At 38.6% G+C, this 23,230-nt stretch overlaps 1 protein-coding gene across 1 annotated transcript in view; it reads left to right on the top strand.

Moving 5' to 3' along the window:
- Pde7b (phosphodiesterase 7B) overlaps window positions 1–23,230 on the top strand; it is a 307,803-nt gene that overhangs the window by 78,607 nt on the left and 205,966 nt on the right. The window contains exon 2 of the mRNA XM_042702651.1: window positions 17,483–17,543. Within this exon, the coding sequence (XP_042558585.1) occupies window positions 17,483–17,543 (61 nt within the window). The remainder of the gene's footprint in view (window positions 1–17,482; window positions 17,544–23,230) is intronic.

The following is a 23,230-nucleotide window of genomic DNA, read 5'->3' on the forward strand; positions in this document are numbered from 1 at the left end:
CTGTGCTTTCAGAATACCAGAAACAATTATATCACAGACATCGTATGTGTACAGATATATATATATGAAAATATACTTTGCATGCAAACACAATCATTTCATACCAACAGTGATCTCTATAAATGCTTTAGTTGGTATGTCTAAATTTAATACACCTTGTTAAACTGATAGTCACATTTCTTAGTATGCAATTATTTTCCTTTAGCCTTACACTAATGCGCATTTATGAGGTACCTGATTTATGTTAAACATTCTTTAGGTATCACTACACATACTAGTACAAAGTTGAGACATAGTCTTCATGCTAAGATAGCTTAGGCTTTTCAATTTTAACACTAGTAAATTAATAAAATAGGATTTGTGTGCCTTCTTGTATTTCTATTGCTTGTTATGATTGTGTTCCATGTTTTACTGTGCTAAGATTGCATTTCCATATGCAAAATGCTACTAGTTTTCTAAGTAGGTACCAGTAAATAAATATCATCAGGTCATATTAAAAGTTTCACACAGTGACCTACTGGAAAGCTCATGAAGCATGATTCTTTATCAAGACTCCTCCACTTTACTGACACTTCACAAGCCTCTTCTTAATTTTGTGCCCATTTGTTAATATTCCTTTTTTTAAAAAAAATAATTCCCATAAACTTTGCAGTTCTTATGATCACAAAGGATTCAATTCATCCCACCTAGTTTTAATAATTTAAAAATAACTCAGTGATTTGGGGCTGATGATCAATAGACTAAAAATAAAGAACTCTTACCTTGCTGGTGCCTCCTTCTCTGGTGTTTTCATTTTAATTATTTCACTAAGTGTTTCTAGGATAGTATACATACTAATAAAAACAAACCTCAAAGAAGTACTCATCTCTTATTTCTAAGATGGTCTTCAAGCAACGACTAGAAGGAGAACTCAATACATGGCAGTACAACACCTACTACTACAAGGAATTCCCAAGTGACCCTTACAGTTTTTCTACTCAGACACTTGAAACACTGCTATTTTAATTTTTAAGCTTATGCCAGTGAGACAGAGTATAGACAATAGAACCCCTGTTGTCCTGCTATGGGGCATGAAGCCTGACCATTTAAAACAAAATTTGTTTACTTCTTTGTTTAATCCTGGTAAAATTTCACACACACAAGCACATATGTAAAAGAGAGATAGATAGATAGATAGATAGATAGATAGATAGATAGATAGATAGATAGATAGATAGATAGATAGATGATTGACAATCTTAATTTTCTTGGAGAATTCTTTCAAAACTATAATCCTTGTAGAAACCTTTCCTTAAATGTGGCACTCTTCCTAAACCATTTGCAGGAGATTTACTACATAGCCCAAGTGGTAACTTCTTAGAAGAATGTGACATCAAATGTATGTCTAAACTTGTTGAAAATACAACCTTGCTGCTGTTACAAATAAGTGGTAGCGTGCTTGGCTAGCATGTACAGGGTTCTGGGTTCCATCCCCCATACCACAATAAAATGAAGTAAAGTATAGCCTTATTCATCGTTTAAGCATTTCACCATCTTACAGGGTTTTATTTTGTTGTCGTTGTTTTTGTTTGTTTGTTGTCATTGTGAGGCTTGAACTCAGGGCTTGGACACTGTCCCTGAACTCTTTTTGCTCAAGACTGGCACTCTATCACTTTGAACCAAGGCTCTATTTCTATTTTTCTGGTGGTTGAAAAGATAAGAGTCCAGGGGCTGGGAAGGTGGCTCAGTGGTAGAGCACTTGCCTTGCATGCATGAGGCCCTGGGTTTGATTCCTCAGCACCACATAAGCAAAAAGAAAAAAAGCCGGAAGTGGTGCTGTGGCTCAAGTGGTAGAGCACTAGTCTTGAGCTGAAGAGCTGAGGGACAGCGCCCAGGCCCAGAGTTCAGGCCCCACGACCAGACCCCCCCCCAAAAAAAAAAAGATGAGTCCAATAGACTTTCCTGCCCTGGCTGGTTTTGAACCATAATCCTCAGATCTAAGACTTTGGGTCACTAGGATTATATAGGTGTTAGCCACCAGCACCTGGCCTTACAGGTTTGTGTGTGTGTGTGTGTTTTTACTTATCTGCCATGAAGTAATGAATAATTTAGGTATATTTTCATCCTAGATTATTCATTCATTCTTTCTACCAAGCAATATTTATAGAGAACTTACAATGTGATGGCTGTTGTTTGCATATTGGGGAATGGTTATAAATTAAACAGACAATTCCTACCTTGAAAAGAGGAAGACCCAAGAGGTCTTTCAAATAGCACTCTTGTCCAAGTATATTTTGCCATTTAATAAACTGATACCAAAGCAGAACACATGACTAGCAAAATATATCTGATTCCGTTTTCACTGATAGCTCATAAAACCTGTCAGTCATTTCCCTAAGATAATACTGGATTTCCTAACACTAACCTCACTTAGCGTTATCAGTGATTGCCAGTAGAATTTACAGAAGGCTCTGTTCAGAGACCAAATCCATGTCTCAGAGCTGTCCATATGGACACTTTGGCCAGGCATAGTTTTTTGATTGTGTATGGGAACATTGGGATCTTTGACCTCACAAGTAGTTACACAGCAAGCCTTATCCCTGTGGAAAAGTATTTGTTCCTTTGTGGCTCAGAGACCCTGTGTTTCCATGTCGGGCTTGATGTTCTGGAAGTCATTTTCTCTAGCACTGGGGTTATTTAATTCCAAGGACCGGTTTGAATTTCTTTTCAAACTCTTAAGTATATAGGATTACATTTAATTGTTGGTTTACGTACAGGAGGATTGCTGTACTGAACTGCAAGGAGCCCTTTATAAATACTTCTTTGTCTTGAGTAAATATTCATTCAGTGACAAGCTGGGTAAGATCCCTGAATCTCTAAATCATGACACCTTTACAAAGATTAGAATACAAGGCTCATATTACCTATGAAGCTTTTGCTGTCTGCCATGTCTTATAACATAGCTTGAAAATTACAGTGTAAATCAGGAAAACCAATTTCTATAGCTTGGAAACATTGGCCAGATTGCTAAACAACAATTGTGAATACATATGTGTTGACAACACACTGGATAAAGCCAGAATGTAGATTGTTGCAAGCTGAGTTGGTGTTCCCAGGGTGGCAGGGTCTCAGGCTGAAGCATTGCTACCTATCTGCAGGCGTAGAAGTAGCAATGTAGAGTCCTGTTCTAGTTCAGACCATACTCTGAAGGTGACAGTTGATATAGCAACCATGCATTCCTAGAAGTTTCTCAGAGGAGGCTGCCCTTCAGAGCACTGGGAAGGGATTCTTGTCCTCAGATTCTAATTCCTCCATCTTTTAGGACGATGGAGGGACTTTGTCCGATCATCACTTTTATTTAATGCATTCTCAACCTTCACTCCATGCGTGGGTTAGAAGGTCATGGTCTTCACAATATAGCCATACTAGACTTGAAAGTATGACAAGTGTCATTCTCATATCTACTATCTACTCTTTATAATGACCACACAGATGATACTTCACCTAAAGAAACCTGGTTCTGAACACCTGTGTAAGGTCATACTATGTGGGAGTCTGAAGGGGCAAGTAGTTCTGGTAGCATTCCCCAACCTTGCTGATTGTCAACCCTATGAGCATTAAGAAGAGAGATGATAGCTTTAAACTCACTAACCAGGTGGTACCCCAATTCACAGAACCTTTGTTCTACCTAAGACTATGTCGAGAAAGTAACGAAAAGCTTTGATCATCATCAAATGTACTCTCATTACAAAAGATCCTGAACATTTTGTGGATCTACTCTCCAACTGAGTGGGTCTGTGACCTGCAGTGACTCCACTCAGATCCATAGCCTACAGCACCTAGGCCTGTGTCAGTCACCCCATGGAGTAGTCTTGCAAGGTCGTGATCTTGTCTCTGTAACCTCTCCCAGCCTCACGTCTCTCCACTTCCCTTCTCTCCTGTGATCTGTAGCCCCTCTTCGTGATGCCATTCTTAAGTCCTTTCATTTTCTCATTTTGCCTTTTGAATTTTTGCCTTTACATTTTTATGGTACTAAGAATAAACAGCCACCCAGTTTATCTTGTGCTTCAGCTTCCAGCGAGGAGTATGTGGGGGAGGGAGTGTTATTATTGTCAGTTCCTTTCTCCTTCATCTAGGAAGAATACATTATTCAGAAATGTTTCCATGCTTATCAAAATGTGACAAATTATTCTGATCATCCATAAGGGAACTTCTTTCTTAGCCATTTGGGTCCTTCCTTTCTCAGTGCCAATGACAAGGGTTCATTAGTAAGTGTTTCCATCCTCATCATGCCCCACAAAGCTCTGTTCTCTGAACTGTTGGCTTCTCAAGGTCCCTCCTCTCTGAAGTACCAGTACTTTTTGTTGTAGGAGGAAGAATATTTTTTCTTTCTTAACATCCTATGACTTAGTTGGAAGAACTGTGCTTTGTGTTTTGTACAGGGACCCACCAAATGGTCATATCCTACTTACAACCCTTTCCTTCCACAAAACCACCAGCATATAGACTACAGAGTATCCAAGAGGATTCTTTCTATACGACACTATTCAGTAGAGAGGTAGGTGTTGTAACCCCTCAGCAGCTCTACAAGGAGGTTAAAAAATAAGTAAAATGAACCAAAGATAACACAACTGATAAGGAAAAGGTTTGAGATTTTAACCTCCATATGCTAAATGTTTTCCAGTATATGCACCACTTCCTATTTTCTCTATTACTAAGCATCCATGGGAATCACCTTAAAAAACTCACTATCTATACATTAAACATTGTTTTTTTACTGTAGCTACTTGTCAGTTCTTGGAACTCTGAATTGCTAAATAAAAGATGAAGTTGCATTGTGAAATTCTCGAAAATAATTGCCGTTAATCAGATATGTGGCATATATTGGCATGCAGTATAGGGTGATTCTCTGAGTCATACCAGAATTCTTCCCAAGTTCCTGCTTCCCAATGCTTTCCCAGCTCTTATAACTGGGTGCATTGGTGATCTTCCCATCCATGAAGTTTTCAGGTACAGATTTTGCTAAAATGATGCTTGCTCAGGGGCTCGAGTCATTGTACTGTATAGTGAAAAATGCAATCTTTGATATTCACCTCAGTGTGTATAAGGAAATGAACATGGTGACTGAACTTGTGTGCCATGTGACTCCACGATCACGCTAATGGGGAGGTCAACCAGATGCCAGATGCAAGCCTCACAACTTTTCCAGTGCCCTCTATTGTCTGGAATTGGAATAACAGAAGATACAGTTCTGCCTTCTGGATCTTCTCTTCCAAACTTAAAAAAAAAAGAAAAAAATACTCCAGCCGAAACCAGGTTTTCCAAGTTTTGGTTCGTAATAAGTAGTTTTTAAACATTTAAAAATAGGGGTCTGTAATAAAATGCTGAGAGAATCTCTGGAGATTGCTGCTGTTGGCTCTTTTCTAATAGAAAGCATACGCATTGAGCTAACATTTTGTTCTTTGAAGAAGAAAACAAAGCTGTTAAAAGCTAGTAGGCTCATTTTCCAATAGCAATAGCATTAATATCTTTCAAGTCATTCCTAACCATAGCTAATGAGAGGTTTAGGAAGGATGGTTCTTCCTGAAGGGTCATACCAGGGAATGGAGACCACAGAACTGCTGTTGACTATTGGCAACAATGGGTTTGTTAAGAATTTCTGCTTAGCTTGAGGTGATTATCTTATTTTCTTTTTTTCTCTTGCTGGTATGCCTCTTATTTTGACTGGCTGAGTTTGGGTTGGACCATGAGGCAGTGCCAGGTTGTTGCCGAAGATCTGCACTGACAGATCGTTGAAAACTTATTAGGCTGACGTTTTAACAGCCTGCAATAGGATGGAAATCTGCTCTTTCACTGGAAAAGCTTAGGAAGGAAAATACAAGCTTGAGCTGAAATCAGGCCCCTGTTCCAAATCTGTCGTCCTCTGGCACCAGCGGGCTGAGGGCTGCCACAGTGTTTAGAGAGGAAGGCCTGACTCTGCCACCCACGCGGTAGACAGGGCTGCAGAACACACTGTGGATTTGGGCCGCAGTAAAGAAGGAGAACTTGGAAATGCTTGTTTCGGGAGCAGAGAAAGTGTGATGTGTGCCACGGGAGGTGCTAATGGCTTCCGCAGTCACACAAGTCAGCCTCTCCCGAGGTTTCTGCTGGTGGCTGGGGGGATTCTTTCAGTCATAGCCATTCTTTGGAATCATTGAAGAGAAAGGAGTAAGGAACATCTCGGACTTTGTGCATTCTTTGAGACAGAAATGGGCAAGGAAAAAAGAAGATTCCAGGCCATACCCTTGATGAGCACTATCTTCTGCCATCCAATTGTAATTCCAGTGTTAATTCATTAAGCATCTGTCTCCAGGAGCCCTCTCTTTTTCCAGCCAACCCTCCCCTATCCTCCAGACTGAAGCTTTACTTTCATCTCTTTTTGGAAGCTTTGTGTATGGCCCATCACAGAAGGGGCAGGTTCCCACCATTGACCGATTCCTTAGTTTTCTATATTCTGACTTCAGACTATGCTATAAGTTTCTCTTGAGGACATAACCTAGCCTGAATCGCAATCTCATTTGGGTTTATAACCACACTCACAGTATAGTGCATAGCTGCATAGACTGGGCACTCAATACTTTTTCTGAATATTCCTTTGGTCACTCAGTTATTTGATTAAAAATTAATAGGATTCCAAAGTTGGAGGCCTTGCTAAATGTGGGGGTGTTCAGTCTCACCAGAAGCAGCATTTTGTACTGTACAGATCAAAACCATTTACCCTCCACATTTATCTTGTAAGGAGCGGAATCTGATTAGTGCCATTCAGTTCTGAGCTCCATCAGTGCTGCCATTTTGAAACATCCTCCCACTGGTAGTTTTCGTCTGTTATAACTCCACTGAAGCCACACACACTGTAGCTACATCCTATGTCCTGACAGTGCTTACTGGTGTGTAAGCATAAATGTCAGGAAAATATCTCTTCTCATGCTAACACAGTATCAGTATGTCCCACAGTGTGCCGGCAAGGAATCTGTCTTTTCCTTGGTTTAGTAAACATGGAGAGCACCCATTACACATTAGTCATCATCCTAGACATTGAGGGATTCCAGGGTGAGCAAATCAAACAGATGCAATCCCAACGAACACGTCAGCATGCAGGCATTTGTCTTGTTTTCTCCAAATCTCACTTGAGAAATGTGTACTATGTGGCAAACTTGCGGGATCTCAGTTCTCTTGTGAGAAAGGGAATTTGATTGGGGTGAAGGCAGCCCAGGCTAAAGATTTTTTCATACTCCTCATTGTCTCCAGCAATTTCCCAATGGTCTGAATGATAGCTCTTTCTTTGGCTGAGAAAATTGTACTTTGATGATTTTTTTTTCAAACTGAATCTAGTCATATGTCAAGGATTCTTCATCTTCTGTTTTAATGAGTTCTCAAGTTATGAGATGTTGGTGTTCTGCATCTCAGCAGTAATACACACTGTTCAGTCACCAGCTTCATGGATCCCAAGACACAATCCAGCCTAAAGCTTTTTAAGCCCTGAATCACTGTCATGTGCTGTTCATTGAATCAACAGTTCAGTGATTTCTCCTGGTTTCCCACTTTTCCAGCTGTGGGCCACCTGACTAATAAGCTCACAGTTTGCTAGACCAGTTTTGAACATTTGTTCTAACAGTCATTTCAGGGCAGAGTTGGACAGGAGGGGGAAAAGAAGGGAGAGAGTCTAGCCTGGTCCTCCAATAATTTTATAAGCACCTAATTACCTTCATCAGATTCCTTTCTGCTTTTCAAAAGAAAATCCTGTAAGTGTGGAAAGAACAAAAATCATAACCTATTAATTATTTGTATAGCAACATTATGTACTTAGAAAAAAAACTGTTATTGTCTAACTGATGCTGGGCAAAATTCTAAGCAATAATGGAGTTCTATCTTGTATTTGGTTTTATTTGTTTGCTGATGTTTCTTTAGCTCTGAAGAGATCAAGGGACTTTCTCTGAAAGGATTAGTCCCCTATGGTCTAGGAGAGGCCTGAACATTCCAGTGATAGTAGCTACTCCCAAAAAATAAAAAGGCTGGTTTACTTTACTTAATTTTTTCCAAGTCTTTCAATTTCCTTACAAATGGTGCAATATTATTCTTTCTGATGGAAGCATAGAATTCCACTGTGTATATATACCACATTTTCTTGATCCATTCATCCACTTAGGGGAATCTAGGTTGATATCTTGGCTATGGTAAACAATGCTGCACTGAACATGGTTGTGCTGATAGCTTTAGTGTGGACTTGTTGTGGTCTATTGGAAAATGCCCAGGAATGGAATTGCTGGGTCATAGGGAAGCTCTATGTTTAGTCTTTTGGGGAACCTCCATACTGCTTTCCAGAGTGGTTGAACAAGTTTACATCCCCACCAACAGTGTAGTAGCCTTCCCTTTTGGCCACATTCCCACCAGCATCTATTATTGTTAGTTTTCTTGATAATGACCATTGTAAGTGGGATGAGAATCTCACTGTTGTTTTGGAAAAAATATTAAGTGAAGTAAGCCAGACCCAAAGAAACAAAGGTGGATGGCTTTCCCCATTTGTAGTAATTGCAAATCTACAAGTAAACACAATGGATGGTAAAAGAAAAAAAGTTATACTTGGGCATGATAAATTAAAAAGGACTCTAAACATTCACTCAGTGAGACCAAAGGAGTATATTCTTAGGAGAGGATCACAAGGTTCAAAAGCTACATGTATATGATCATATCAAAATGAACTCCAAGATAGGGAAAGAAGAAGTTCTTTATTATTCTGCTTTTTGGTCTTTTTTGCCTTTGTCTCTCTTTTATTTCTGTACCTTTTGTCTTATTTGTAAGTTTATCTGTTTGGGGACGGTAAGGAGAAGCACAGAAAATGGGGGCACAAAGGTTGAAGTAATTCAGCAGTGATACTCACTAGACACTACAATGAACTACACAACTCATTGAGGGGGAAGGGTCAGGAAGGAACCAACTTGGAGAACACAAAGGAAGGGGTGACACTGTTCAAAAAGAAATGTACTTATTACTTGATTTATGTAACTGTAACCCCTTTCTACATCAACTTTAAAATAAAAATTAATTAATCAATTAATTTTGGGGGGGGGGGGTTTGACCTCTGGCACTGGGCACTGTCCCTGAGCTCTTCAGCTCAAAGCGAGCACTCTACCACTTAAGCCACAGCACCACTTCCAGTTTTCTGGTGGCTAACTGAAAATGAGTCTCACGGACATTCCTGCCTGGGCTGGCTTTGAGCCATGATCCTCAGATCTCAGCCTCCTGAGTAGCTAGGATCACAAGCATGAGCCATCAGTGCTCAGCAATTAATTAATTTTAAAAAAAAGACTGGGAGAGCAGCAACTGGTTTAAGAAACCTAAAGAGCTGTCAGTTAAGCAATGAAGATGAAATTAATTTGTCACTATCTTTAAGAACTTCATTTGAGTAGCTTACTAATATTACCATACCAGGTGTCATTATAAAGGTTAAAAAGTATAGTTTTTCCAGCTTTTTAAAAAATTGTACATTTAGTTTATTGTGTATTTACTTTTGTCTACTTTATTGTACATTTCCCTTTTGTTCAGTGTAATTTTTTAAATTCATTAGAAAGCACTTTTCTAACATGGGCAAAGCTTTGGATTCCATACCTAGCACTACACACATACAGACACACACACACACACACACACACACAAACACACATACACACATTACACCAAATATCAATTTTTATAACCAAATTTATAATGAGAAGTTGAGTGCTGATGGCTCATGTCTGTAATCCTAGCAAAGGAGGATTGTGGTTTGAAGCCAGCCAGGGCAGCAAAGTCTATGAAACTTTTACCTCCAATTAACCAGCAAGCTACAAGTGGTACTATGACTCAAGTGGCAGAATACCAATCTTGAATGGAAAAACCTAAGGGAGAGCACTTGACCCTGAGTTCAAGTACTGGTACAAAAATAAATTAATAAACTGCTTAAAATAAAATGAAGGTATTGAAAAATGCAGTGTATTTAAGAGAGCTTTTTTTAAAAAAAAATGTGAAAATACCATACAGAGGGGTTACAATTACATGAGCAAGGTAATGAGTACATTTCTTATCAATCATTGTTGCCTCCTTCTTTGTTTCCCTTCCCATCCCTTCCCACCTCCCCCTCCCACGCCCTCCCTGCCCCCACGCCAAACTTGTAAAGTTTGTTTTTTGACATAACGTCTTGTACATCTCATTGTTGCAATGGGTCCACCTGTATCCCTATTTAAACAATTTGTTTTTTCCCTTCCCCTCCACAAATTATACCAACATCAAATACAGTGAAAACAGGGGTTATACTATGGGGGAGGGACATACAAAGCAACAAAGAAATCATCTTTTTTTTGTGAAAATACTGTACAGAGGGGTTATGATTACATGGGCAAGATAATGAGTACATTTCTTATCAAGCATTTTAGCCTCCTCCTTTGTTTCCCCTTCCCATCCTCCTCCCCCACTCCCCATTCAATCCTCCCCGCCCCCCCCCCCCCCCCCACCAAAGTTGTAAAGTTTGTTTTCGACATAACAACTTGTACATCTCATTGTTGCAATGGGTCCACCTGTATCCCTATTTAAAAGATTTGTTTTTCCCCTTCCTCTCCACAAATTATACCAGCATCAAATACAGTGAAAGCAGGGGTTTACTGTGGGGGAGGGACATACAAAGCAACAAAGAAATAATCTTATAAATGTGTTAGAAACAATCGCATGAAAGAAAAAAAACATTTGAATACATATCTTAGGGTTCATTTCCTTAACATCACCTTATCTGACCTTTTCTGCTTGACTCAGACATTTACTAGATAATACAAATAAGGGAAACCATGGGACCTATGTTTCTTTGGGCCTGGCTTACTTCACTTAATATAATTTTTCCAAGTCTTTCCATTTCCTAACAAATGGGGCAATATCATTCTTTCTGATGGAGGTATAGAATTCCATTGTGTATATATATACCACATTTTCTTGATCTATTCATCTACTGAGGGGCATCTGGGTTGGTTCCATATCTTAGCTATGGTAAATAAGGCTGCAGTAAACATAGTTGTGCTGGTAGCTTTAGTATGGTCTTGTTTGTGATCATTTGGGTAAATGCCCAAAAGTGGGATTGCTGGGTCATAGGGGAGCTCTATGTGGAGTCCTTTGAGGAACCTCCATACTACTTTCCAAAGTGGTTGAACAAGTTTACACTCCCACCAACAATGCAGTAGGGTTCCCTTTTGTCCACATCCCCTCCAGCATCTGTTGTTATTAGAGTTCTTGATTATAGCCATTCTAACTGGGGTGAGGTGGTATCTCAATGTTGTTTTGATTTGCATATCTTTTATGGCTAGGGAGGTTGAGCATTTCTTCATGCGTCTATTGGCCATCCTTCTTTCCTCTTCAGAGAAGTTTCTCCTTAAGTCTTTAGCCCACTTATTTATTGGGCAGTTGTTTAAGAGAGCTTTTTGATTGTCTTTAAGTCACGTACAAAGCAGTTTATGAATGCAGTAGATCTTGATCCTTGTCACCTTTTCAACATGCTCACCCCTTCCTTTTCTACCTACCACTTCCCCATTTTCAATTTTGTAATTCTTGTCTGCATTCTCCTGTTGTTCATGGAAATTATATAGTTTTAACTTTAGACTGCTAACAGCTTTAGAAAATCAGTATTTCCATTTTTATTTAAGTCGACAAAATATAAATAGTATGCATTTGTGTGATATGCTGGAACACTTAGAAATGTCTACACTATGGAATGACTGCCCAAGCCAATTATCACACGTATTATCTCTCATACTTGCCAGTTTTCAAGGTGACAGCACTGAAATGTACTCTCTCAAATTTTCACCTGTACAATGTGTTGTGATTACTGTAGCTACAATAATATATGATATAACTTTTGAATTTACGCTCCCTATCTGAGAATTTTATGTCCATTAACAAAAAATTCCTAACTGCTCCTCTTCTCCAACCATGTATAAGCAGTTGCCATTGCACCCTCTGCTTCTATGAAGGCGACGTTTTTAGATGTCTCATATAGGTGAGGTCATATGGCATTTGCTTTTCTGTGCCTGGATTATTTCATTCAGGATATTCTCCATGTTCATTTGTATTATAGAAAATGCCAATGTCCTTCCTTTCTTCCTTTCTTCCGTCTCTCCTGCCCTCTTGCCTTCCTTCCTCTTTTCCCTTCTTTCTTTCTTCTTTTCTTTCTCTTTCTGTCTCTCCTTTCTTCTTTCTTCCTTCCTCTCTTCCTTTCTTTTTCCACATTGTGGGTTGAGTAGGCAGCACTCTACCATTTGAGTCATAGTGCCTGATCCTTTTGCTTTTAGTTTGTTTTGTAGAGAAAATCTGGCACTAACTTTCTTGGGCTAGCCTTAGATAATGATCTTCTGTACTTCTACCTCCCAAGTAGCTGAGATTACAGATATTGCTACCGTGTGCCACCCAGAATTTTACTTTTTATGGCTGAATAATTGTCATTTTGTATTTATGCCACTGTCTACCCCTTGAACCACCAATGAACACTGAGGTTGATAATGTACATTGGTTATCTGACAAATAGATGCAGTATTTTTCTTTCCTGGTCCTAGAGCTTGAACTCTGGGCCTGGGCCTTTTTCCTGAGCTCCTTTTGAACAAGGCTAGTGCTCTACTACTTGAGTCACATTGTCATTTCTGGCTTTTTCTCTGATTAATTGGAGATAAGACTCTTATGGACTTTGCTACTCAGATTGGCTTCGAACCATGATCCTCAGATCTCCTCCTCCATAGTAGCTAGGATTATTGGCATGAGCCATTGGTGCCTAGCTGAATTCTAAATGTAATATAAAAAAATGTTGGCCAAGGGATTAATAACCAATTCATTAGATAGATAGACAGACAGACAGATAGGTGTGTGTACATGTGTGTAAGTACATATACATATATGTATATAAGCATATAAGTATATATTATAATGAGAGTATGAAATAGTAAATATACAACATTTAGAATAATGCTTAGCCCATAGTGTGGATGCAGCAAATGTTAAAAATCAACAAATATTTAGTCTATGTAGTCTTCCAAGGCAGCTATAAAGCAATGAGGCATCTTGGGAACATCGATGATGAACGTGATTTGATTCTTCATGTTCTGTACAGGAACTGGGTTATATACCTGAATTCATATGCAGCTTATTCTATGTGCTACAGAAGGGCAGCATGAGCCAGGATGATGTCTCTGTTGCTAGAGAGGCCACAGCCCCTTGGATGGACACTGCAAAAGCTACCGCCTGACTTTAGGAGTCAATGTTCTCTGGCAGAGATGGACAGGAACAAGGTAGTCTCCGTGCTTCAGGTATAGAAGACATAACAATGATAAAGTCCCTAATGATAAATGAGAACCTAAGAATTAGAATACTGATGAACAGAACCAGGCACAAACTCGAGGTCCCTCAGTCAGAGGGTACTAGGCCAGGAAGTCCCAGCAAACATTAGGACATGTAAGGAGAAGGGATGCAATACCTCAGACCTCAGAAAGACCCATAGGTATCTTCCTCTGTGCAGAAACTACAGTTTTCTGAGACCAAGACCCTCTGGCTTAGCCTAATTAATCACTTAAATTGAGTTATCATCATGGGTAGCACAGAAAGCAGGAGACTGGCAGCAAAACCCAAGTAAACACTGGCATCAATGAGAAAAATCACTGGAAAGAATCTGGTTTCTTGCAAGTCCGAAGAATAATCAGATTCCCTTCTGGGCACTGCTTTAAAAAAAAAATCTGCTCCATCAACAGGTAACTTTACAAAGCAGGGCAATTAGAGAGCTGCTTAAAGGTGTCTCAGCTGTTTCCCACACCCAGAGAGACGAAGACCAGGAAGGAGACTGGGCTGTCCTCATTGGAAAGGCCACTGCACCTGCCCTTGCTGCTTGATAATGAACTTGTCTAGCCAATGAACCCAGGCAGGCCAGGACTGTTCAGGAATGCGTGCTTCACGGGAGCTGCAGAAAGTACTCCTAGCTGTATGTATGTACACACAGGGACAAGAGCAAGACCCTAAAGGACCATACAGACACAACCTTGGCCTACTGTAGCCATAGCTGCCAACCCTGCCCTCAGGAAGGTCATGCAGTTAAGGAACAGCTCTTCCAGGCTAGCACACTGGGGAGCGGTGTTGTTAACCAAGGGTAAGAGACCACTCCCAAGTAATGTCCTTGTGGGACCCAGAGTGTACAGGAAAAGAGCCTCCTAGCTCTTGGTTCTGCAAAAGCTTGGAAGCTTAAGAAACCACTGACCCTCCACTTTAAAATAATTATTAACTCTTTCGGGTCATAAAAATACCACTTTAAAAAGTAGGTGAGGCAGAAAATAGATCCTGGTTATTTGAACAGACTTACCCTCTGCCAAATACAAACTGATCAGGAACAGTCGGATTAGTTCCATGGGCCATTAATCCATGCATTTGCTCCCTGACCCAACTGGGTAGCACATAATCAACAACCCCATGTTACTTACAAGGAAATGAAGTCCAGAGAGATTAAGTGTCATGATAAAAATCACCCTAGGTCTGCAGAGTAGCTGGGAAAAGCTCTTGTGCTAGGAGCTCTCTCTTTAGACCTCAACAAACCCCTCTTGCATTCAGATTTCCATGCATCTGCACAATCCATCCTCTTCAGAATTCCAGGCTTCTGCACAGGCCATCTTCTTGACCCACAGTAGTGTCTTCTTTGGATCCCGGAGCCAATTGTTCATCTCCTTGCACACAATGTGGATCAGCCTTAGAAATGGGATGACTTGGAAATGATGGAATCATCTACTCTTCTCTCAACTCACCCCTCTTAGGGTAACAGATCCTTGTAATTAGGTGTGAAAACCAGAAGTTCTTACATCCAGGAAATTTATTTCCTTTCAAATTACTTTGTCTTATATGAAGAATAGTTATAACAAAGGTTGATGGAAATGGAACTAGCCAAGCTGTGAACTGTGAAAGAAAGAGGGACACGAGTCTCCCCAAAAGCAGTTATATAAGGCTATTGGTACATTCATGCTTCATGCCATGACCTTTTTTTTTTTTTGGTCAGTTGTGGGGCCTGAATTCTGGGCCTGGGCACTGTCTCTGAATTCTTCAGCTCAAGGCAGCACTCTACCACTTGACCCACATCACGACTTCCAGTTTTCTGGTGGCTAATTGTATATAAGAGCCTCACAGATGTTCCTGACCAGGCTGGCTTTGAACCGAGATCCTCAGATGTCAGCCTCCTGAATAGCTAGGATTACAGGCCTGAGCCACCAGTGCCTGGTGCCTTGAGACATTTTTATATTCAAAGGATTATATATGGGGGCATATTATGAAATGGTTTTGCATAGAAAGAAGTTGAGAGAGTAACTCAAGGCAAAAGTAATGATGGACTCCTGCCCATAATCCCATAATATTTGGGAGGAGATGATCAGGAGGCTTGTGATTTGAGACCAGTCCAGGAGGAAGACAGGAAGTTCCCATCTCAACTGGTGGCATGTGTTTCTTATCTCAACTACACAAGAGGAATAGGTAAGAAGATTGTGGTCCATGCAAAACCATGAGATCATGTCTTAAAAGTAACTAAGATTAAAAAAAAAAAAAAACTGCTGGGCTCAATTGATAAAACACCTGCCTAGCAAATACAAAGCCCTGAGTTCAAAACCCCAGGACCATAAAAAATATTATTATGGAAAAAGCTAGAAATCCTTGTATTTCTTCTCTATATTTCAATTTCTTCAATTCCTTCTTTCCTTCCTTCCTTTCTTCCTCCCTTCTACCTTCCTCTCTCCCTCCCTCTCTTCCTTCCTTCCTTCCATCCTTTCCTTCTTTCCTTCCTTCCTCTGACCTTCCTTCCTTCCTTCCTCTGACCTTCCTTCCTTCCTTCCTTCCTTCCTTTCCTTTCCTTTCTTCTGCCAGTCCTGGGGCTTAAACTCAGGACCTGGAGGCTAGCCCTGAGCTTTTTTGTTCAGGACTAACATCCTATCACTTAAGCCACAAGCCCACTTCCAGCCTTCCTTTTTATTTTTTTGGGGGGAGAGGGTGGTGATTAACTGGAGACCTCATGGACTTTCCTGCCTGAGCTGGCTTTGAACCACAATCCTCAGACCTCAGCCTCCTGAGTAGCTAGGATTACAGGTGTGAGCCACACTCATTTTCCATTCCTCTTTCTCCTACTGTATAATTGATGCTTTATTAATGTTATTATTTTCATTTTGCTTTTTCTATAAATTAATATATTTATAAATATTTTAGATACTTTTAGATACTTCAAGCTCATATAAAGTGGAGATCTTTTCCTGGTTTAACTTTCATGTGGCTTGCATACAACATATGTTTTATATAAAACTGAAAATCACATATTGTGATTTAAATACTTTACAATTTGAATGCTATAGGTTTTATATATTTCATGCTATAAGTTTTATATGTTTCATGTCATTTTAACTGTCAAATAGCATTCTAATTTTGAATGGTATCTACATTTTGTTAATCAGAATATTAAAGTTGTAGATCAAAAATTCTCTAGTTAAAACTTTAGAAAATTACTTGTTATAGTGTGTCAGATTTCACCAGTGATTTTATAGTTTTGTACTCTAACTCACTAAGTGTGAAAGTTTCACCTTTCTCTACTTTCTTGGAAACATTTTATAATAATGAAACCTAAATTTTGTCAAAATGCTTACCTCAAAAGAAACCCCATTTTATATATAATTTGCTCAATCCTGATTGTGGGCATTGCCACATATAATTTCTGTATTTATTAATTATTCAAATCCCCTGTGAGTCCTTTATCATTTGCTTGCGTCCTTTATCATTTTTTTCTAACTGGATTATTTTTCTGGCTTTTATTTATATGTTTTATTTATAGATTCAGGAATTAAATATGCCAATTACATTCATTACCCAAATATAGCCTATCTTTTCATAACTTATTGGTTCTCTAAAGCTTGCTTTGTACCTACATCTTAACAAGCAAGTTTACACTAAAATGTAGATAACAAAGTTGACATTTCTATGAGTTGTGGACGCAGAAAAACATTATAAACACCACTATTTCATTCCGTTGTTTTTATTCTTGAATGAATTTAAAAAGCTAAGAATTGGCCACCTAGATATATGTTGGCTACTCTGTGTGTTGATTGCAGAGTGAGTCGCTTAAAAATTATAGAAGTGAATAGAACCAACTTGGAGAGCGATTAGCCTCTGATCCTTTGGCCCAATGCATTGTGTGTCTTCCATGGCAATAGAAACTATTAGCACAAAATCACCTGTAGGCAGGAACAGGCAACAGGCAGCAATGGTCTATCCCAACTTACCTCCCAAATACTTTACTACTAGAGAAGTCTCTTCTTACGACAAAAGGTTCTAGCACCAGATGGCTGAACAAAACAAGAGTAGAGTGGACTATGGTCATCTATATTTACATGGACATATTTCCTTGGGAATCCCGACTCGAAATTTTAAAATAATTACATCTATTTTTCTATTTCAGAGGTGTGGCGAAATCTTGTTTGAGAGCCCTGACCAGAATGCCAAATGTGTTTGCATGCTAGGTAAGAAGGCTTCTCATTTTGCATTTATTAAGCATGTTGATGTCCTGTGGAGTCACTATTCTGTTGCCCTAATGTCTCTTGCTCTATTTTCAAGAGAATTGGAGGTTGTGTGGGTTTATACAGTGCTATAACACATTTGTGGAATGTTACATAACAACAACAATGAAAAAAATATTTTGGTCCACTAAGTGTGGACCCGCGCTTCAGAGTCATTCAAAATTTTTTTGGATCATCAATATAAACAGAGAGTTGAGTATTGTGGATTAAGAAGACTCTGGTCAAAAGGCAAGAAGAATCACATTGTTCCCAAGTCAGAAATGTTTAGATTGATCTTAAGCTATGAAGTATTTACAACACATAAAAGCTGTGGGAGAAATACACATTTGAACTAATCTGAAGCCAGCACAATTACCCACAATGCATTTGTAACAAATAGCAATGCTGTCGTAAATAATCATTTGCTCTTATGAGAGGGTACCTCATCATTGCCTTTTGAGACCTCTTCATTTTTTATTTTGCTAAGAAATAAAGGTGGTATTATTTTCCTCATTTTGTAGGTTAGAATAAGTAGATAATACTTCTCTACTAGCGTCAGTGTGAGGAATGGTCAAATTATGGTCAAAATGGTCAAGTCATGATAGGAAAGTTTCTAAAGTATAAAATTTTAGTTCTAACATTCAGAATTCAGATAAGGCACTGAAGTGTGTTGAATGAACTTGACATTGGCTATAGCAATAAAACAAATACTAGAGACAAGGAATGATCTCAGTTATTTATAATTCAAGATTTTCACACAAACAATCCAAGAATGCTCATTATTTAAAAGACAAAAGATAAATCCAGGTACAGTGGTTTACATCTAAAAAGCCCAGCTACTTGGGAGGCAGAGATCATGCACATCAAAGTTCAATGCCAAACCAGGAAAAAGTTAGCAATACTCCATCCCAATAAATAAGCTGATCCAATTAATAATTGCTTTTAATCCCGCCTATGTGGAAGGTATACATGGGAGGATTACAGCATCAAGCTATTCCTGGACCCACCCCCCCAATCCCCAAAAAAGACACTACCCGCAAAAGAACTAAAGAAAAAGGATAAGAGACGAAAACATGGCTAAAAACATGTGGTATCTTTATTTTCTTTTTGGTGGGAATGAGGTTTGAACTCAGAACCTTATGCTTAATCTGACTGATTGCACAAGATTTCAAAATAGGAAAGTGGCTATATAAATTATTTTTGTTTTACCACTACTGTCTATCAATTGCAATTGAGCACTCACCTGACAAGTAAAAATCCATCCTACGAGTCTTCTATAATTAGATCCCTTATTCTAAGCAAATTAAAAGATGTCTGCCTTTTCATTCTTGTTTGGCAAGAACTGTACATTGTCTAAGCAAACATTCATCATTACCCTTGTGGATTTCATTCATTTATCAGATTTTTGTTTCTTTATAATATAGAATTAAAGAATATAGATATATATATATATATATATACACATAGAAGCATGAGAATGGAAATTTTATTCATTTGAGGACATATAAGAAGAATACATGTTCATTTTTACTTTTAAATATTACCTGTTTACAATCTATAATGCTGGAAGCTAAAGCTATGCATAGTGAAAACTACCTGTGCCCTCAAGGAACTTACATCTAAGAAGGCTTAGACTGTTCCTACTTAATCGTTCTAAGAGGATTTCTGAGACCTTTTCAAGATTTATAAAGCCCTTTGAATTAGTAGATGAAATAATACCAAAATAAAATTATTTGCGGCATCAATAGATGTGGATCATCCCACGATTAGCAAGTATGCTCCTGAGGGCGGGTGTTTAACATCAATGTGGTACATAGTGATAAGAAGAGACGCTGAGTGGCTCAGTCACTTGAAATCCACAGGAACAGTTCACATGATAAATAACTGCAGCACTAAAACTGAGACATCTTCTATTTTCTTCAAGAAAGAATATCTGTATCAACACCCTCCACATACACACACACACAGACACAGACACACACACACACACACACACACACACAGACACACACACACAAATCTCTTCTACATTTTCTGTCTTAGTAGTTCATGGCTTCCTTTAAGACAGACCTGACATGGTATTCTTAGGACTTCTTAGAGCGTTTCTTCAGAAAACTTTCTATCTCCAATGGCAGAGGATTCGAGGTCTGATAGTTAAAAGGAGAATTATGTTTTTCAAGTGTTGACAGGTATAAGTGTATTTTGTATTTTTACACATAATTTTCTGACACTTTTATGAGTTAAAGTTTCCAAGCAATAACACCAAATATATGCAACCTGCATGTCTACAAATACTTTTTGGTATTTAGTCTGCTCCAATATCGAGATCCCTGTTAGAATCTACCCGAGCCATCCTTGTCATTAAATTGTCAAAGTCTTGGCTCTCTCCCTCCAGCCAATTCATCTCTGCCCATCCATACTTCAGGTTTGAGAGACTGCCAGGATCCCAACTGTGCCCTGGTTCCAGAACAGTTGGAGATGGAATACACTAGTCTAGCTGGGGTCATATTTGCAGGTCTTTTCTCTCAGTCTTCAATCCTCAGATCATTCTGAAAAATGCAGTTTATGCTTTGAATTGTCTACCTCATGACTTCCATGCATCCTCACTGAAAATTATGTGTCTGGCTTATTACATTCAATGACAAGTAAGTGTAAAATTCACCTTGAAGTTGCTCCAAAACACTGCATTCAGTGCAATATTAAGTGAGAACAAATAACTGTTACATATGTTCCTTACAGAGACTTATTTCTGGTTCCAGGAGAATAATTTGTGTTACATATGAATGTAATGGGTTGTATGTGGAGCTGGCTGCACTAATCATTAGTGTTTTCTATTCCTTAATATTGTCCTGAGAAGGATAATAACCAAATTCAGCACCAAAGTGTAATAAATCATTGTTTTTCTTCTTTTCTTCAGGATTACGTTAGTGGGTTTCAAGTTCACATTTCCTCAAACCAGTCCCCTCTTTTTTTAAAATTTAGCTAAATGAATACTCTTAAATTCAAAGTGGCCTCCAAAATCTGTACAAGTATAACCACGTATATACAAGACATATACCTTAATTAAGTGTAGTGAGCTGAAACTAAAAGAAAAAGAAAGTGGACAAGCAATTCTCTCTCGTCATATAATCAATGTATACTGTATAGTAAATTATAAAATAATGTTTTCAAAAGTATAAGAAAAATATTGGTTAAAAGAGTCAGGTATATTTACGGAAACTATGAACAATGAATAATGTCAACTCAATTCTTACTTAATTTGTTAACCTGTTCTGGGAAATGACCCATCTTGGGAAAAGAAATCTCACAAAAGAGAATTTTGGGTCAAACTTGGTGCGTCTTTCTGCTTCTTTGTGTCCCTCATTCTCAGAGAGAGATTCTCTAAAACAGAAACTCTTAATTTATAACTTATGATGCTTTTGGCTCAGTTTCTCTATCCTCTTTATCAAGGTTACTTTTTTTTTGGGGGGGGGGTCCGGTCATGGGGCTTGAACTCTGGGCCTGGGTGCTGTCCCTCAGATCTTCAGCTCAAGGCTAGCGCTCTACCAGTTAAGCCACAGTGCCACTTCCAGCTTTTTTGTTCTTTTTGCTTATGTGGTGCTGAGGAATCGAACCCAGGGCCTCAGGCATGCAAGGCAAGCGCTCTACCACTGAGCTACCTTCCCAGCCCCTCAAGGTTACTTTTGTTTTCTAATTGGGAATATTCTGGAGCTCTGCCTCTGTTTCACACCTGACCCCAATCCTGCTGAGTGGTGTGGCCACTTGAAGGTACTCAAAGAACCCGTTTTCCTTCCTGGCTCAGGTGGCGATATTCATACTACTCAGATTTGGGTTGAGATTTATTATAAATTATTAAACTAGATTTATAATTTTCAGAGTAATGGAATGGTAAATTAATCCTTTGAAATCACTTTACAAGAGCATAGGCATCTTTCTAGCCCTGGATCTGGAAGGAAAAGAAGCTGTGCATTTGAAAAATCTGCTTCTTTGTTTTAAGCTCCCACTGATAGTTTTCCTACAACATGGAAATAATAACATCAGTCCCTCATAGCCTCAGGGTTTTTCCAGTGATAGAAGGAAATGTTCTGTGAGGAGATACCTGTTAGGAAGCCACCCCTGAATATCATTACCCCATCAATACGTTGATGGATACATAATAAATCATGGAACATTTTACATTCAGAAACAGATTAATTATTGATTATGACATTGGTAGTTTTTAGAAAGGCAACTGAAAAGCAGTATTATTTATATCATTATAAATACAATATGAAAGCAATTTTAAAAAATAAGAAACCTATTCTTCAAAGTTACGTGATATGTTGACAGCAAAACCCAACATTCAGTTAAACTTTGTTAATCAAATTATATCAAGTTCCATCCATCTTCAAGGTAGTGAGCTAAACACTAGGAATCCAAAGACCAATGGGGCACAGATTATATGCCAAAGGTTTCCAAACCGTCAAAAGATTCAAATCTTACTTTGAGGCATGGAGTAGTAGCTCATGAGTGAAAGGCTGAAGGAAGTGCACATATCTGGGATATAAAGACACATGGATTCAGATACAAAAGTGAAGCAAGTAGCAGTATTTTCAGGGATCCAAGACCAAATATCAGGAATCTGGGAACTATAAAAACAATAGTAAGTGATTCTGTTCATAAAGAAGAAAAAAGAACATACTGGAAAGAAATTTGAGAACTGAGTGTAGAGTACTTGACTATTATCATAAGCTCCAAAAAGAACAGAAGTTTTTTGTTGTTGTTGTTGTTTTATTTTTTAAAAAAAGCTCTGGCTTCATTCATTTAGTAAGATAGCATTTTTTAAATTTTAGTTATAAGTATTATAGAATATGCTATTAATTCATTTTGGATAGGTACTAATAAGTACAGACATTAACTACGTACTTGAGAATTCAAATAATTTTAATCAAATGTGTTCTTGCCTCTGATTACCTGAACTCTAGGTTTGATTTTATTAAATACATGTTGAGTCTATCTTCTCCCATTAGTATATGATATCATAGAATCTCAGTTAAGAAGCAAGACAGAGAAAAATTATACCTTTCTTTTTTTTTAAGGTTTTTTGGAACCTCAACACCTAATAAAATTAGGAAGCTTTAGCCGGGCGCTGGTGGCTCACACCTGTAATCCTAGCTACTCAGGAGGCTGAGATCTGAGGATCGCAGTTCAAAGCCAGCCCAGGCAGGAAAGACCGTGAGACTCCTATCTCCAATAAACCACTAGAAAAACAGAAGTGGCACTGTAGCTCAAGTGGTAGAGCGCTCGCCTTGAGCTGAAGAGCTGAGGGACAGCGCCCAGGCCCAGAGTTCAAGCCCCATGACTGACCAAAAAAAAAAAAAAAAAATTAGGAAGCTTTTTATATTAATACTTTGTTCTCATTTCTGGCCCCAGTTTATGAGTTTTATATGTGGACATTTTTGTGGTCAATAGATAGCTTCTTAAATTCATACATAATCTATTCTAAGGCAAAATTAGATATACACCATAGTAGAAAGAATAGTTCCATTGAAAGGCTTAGTACCAGCTAACTACTGTGCAGTTATGGGCAAGTCACCTAAGGTCTTTACTTTTTTCTAAAATGGAGTAGTAAGTACTAGCAACAATTTTATCTAAATCTGTTGAGAGTAAAA

The sequence above is a fragment of the Dipodomys spectabilis genome, unplaced genomic scaffold (genome assembly GCF_019054845.1).
Source record: "Dipodomys spectabilis isolate Male_0828 unplaced genomic scaffold, ASM1905484v1 ptg000001l, whole genome shotgun sequence".
Taxonomy (NCBI): Eukaryota; Metazoa; Chordata; class Mammalia; order Rodentia; family Heteromyidae; genus Dipodomys; species Dipodomys spectabilis.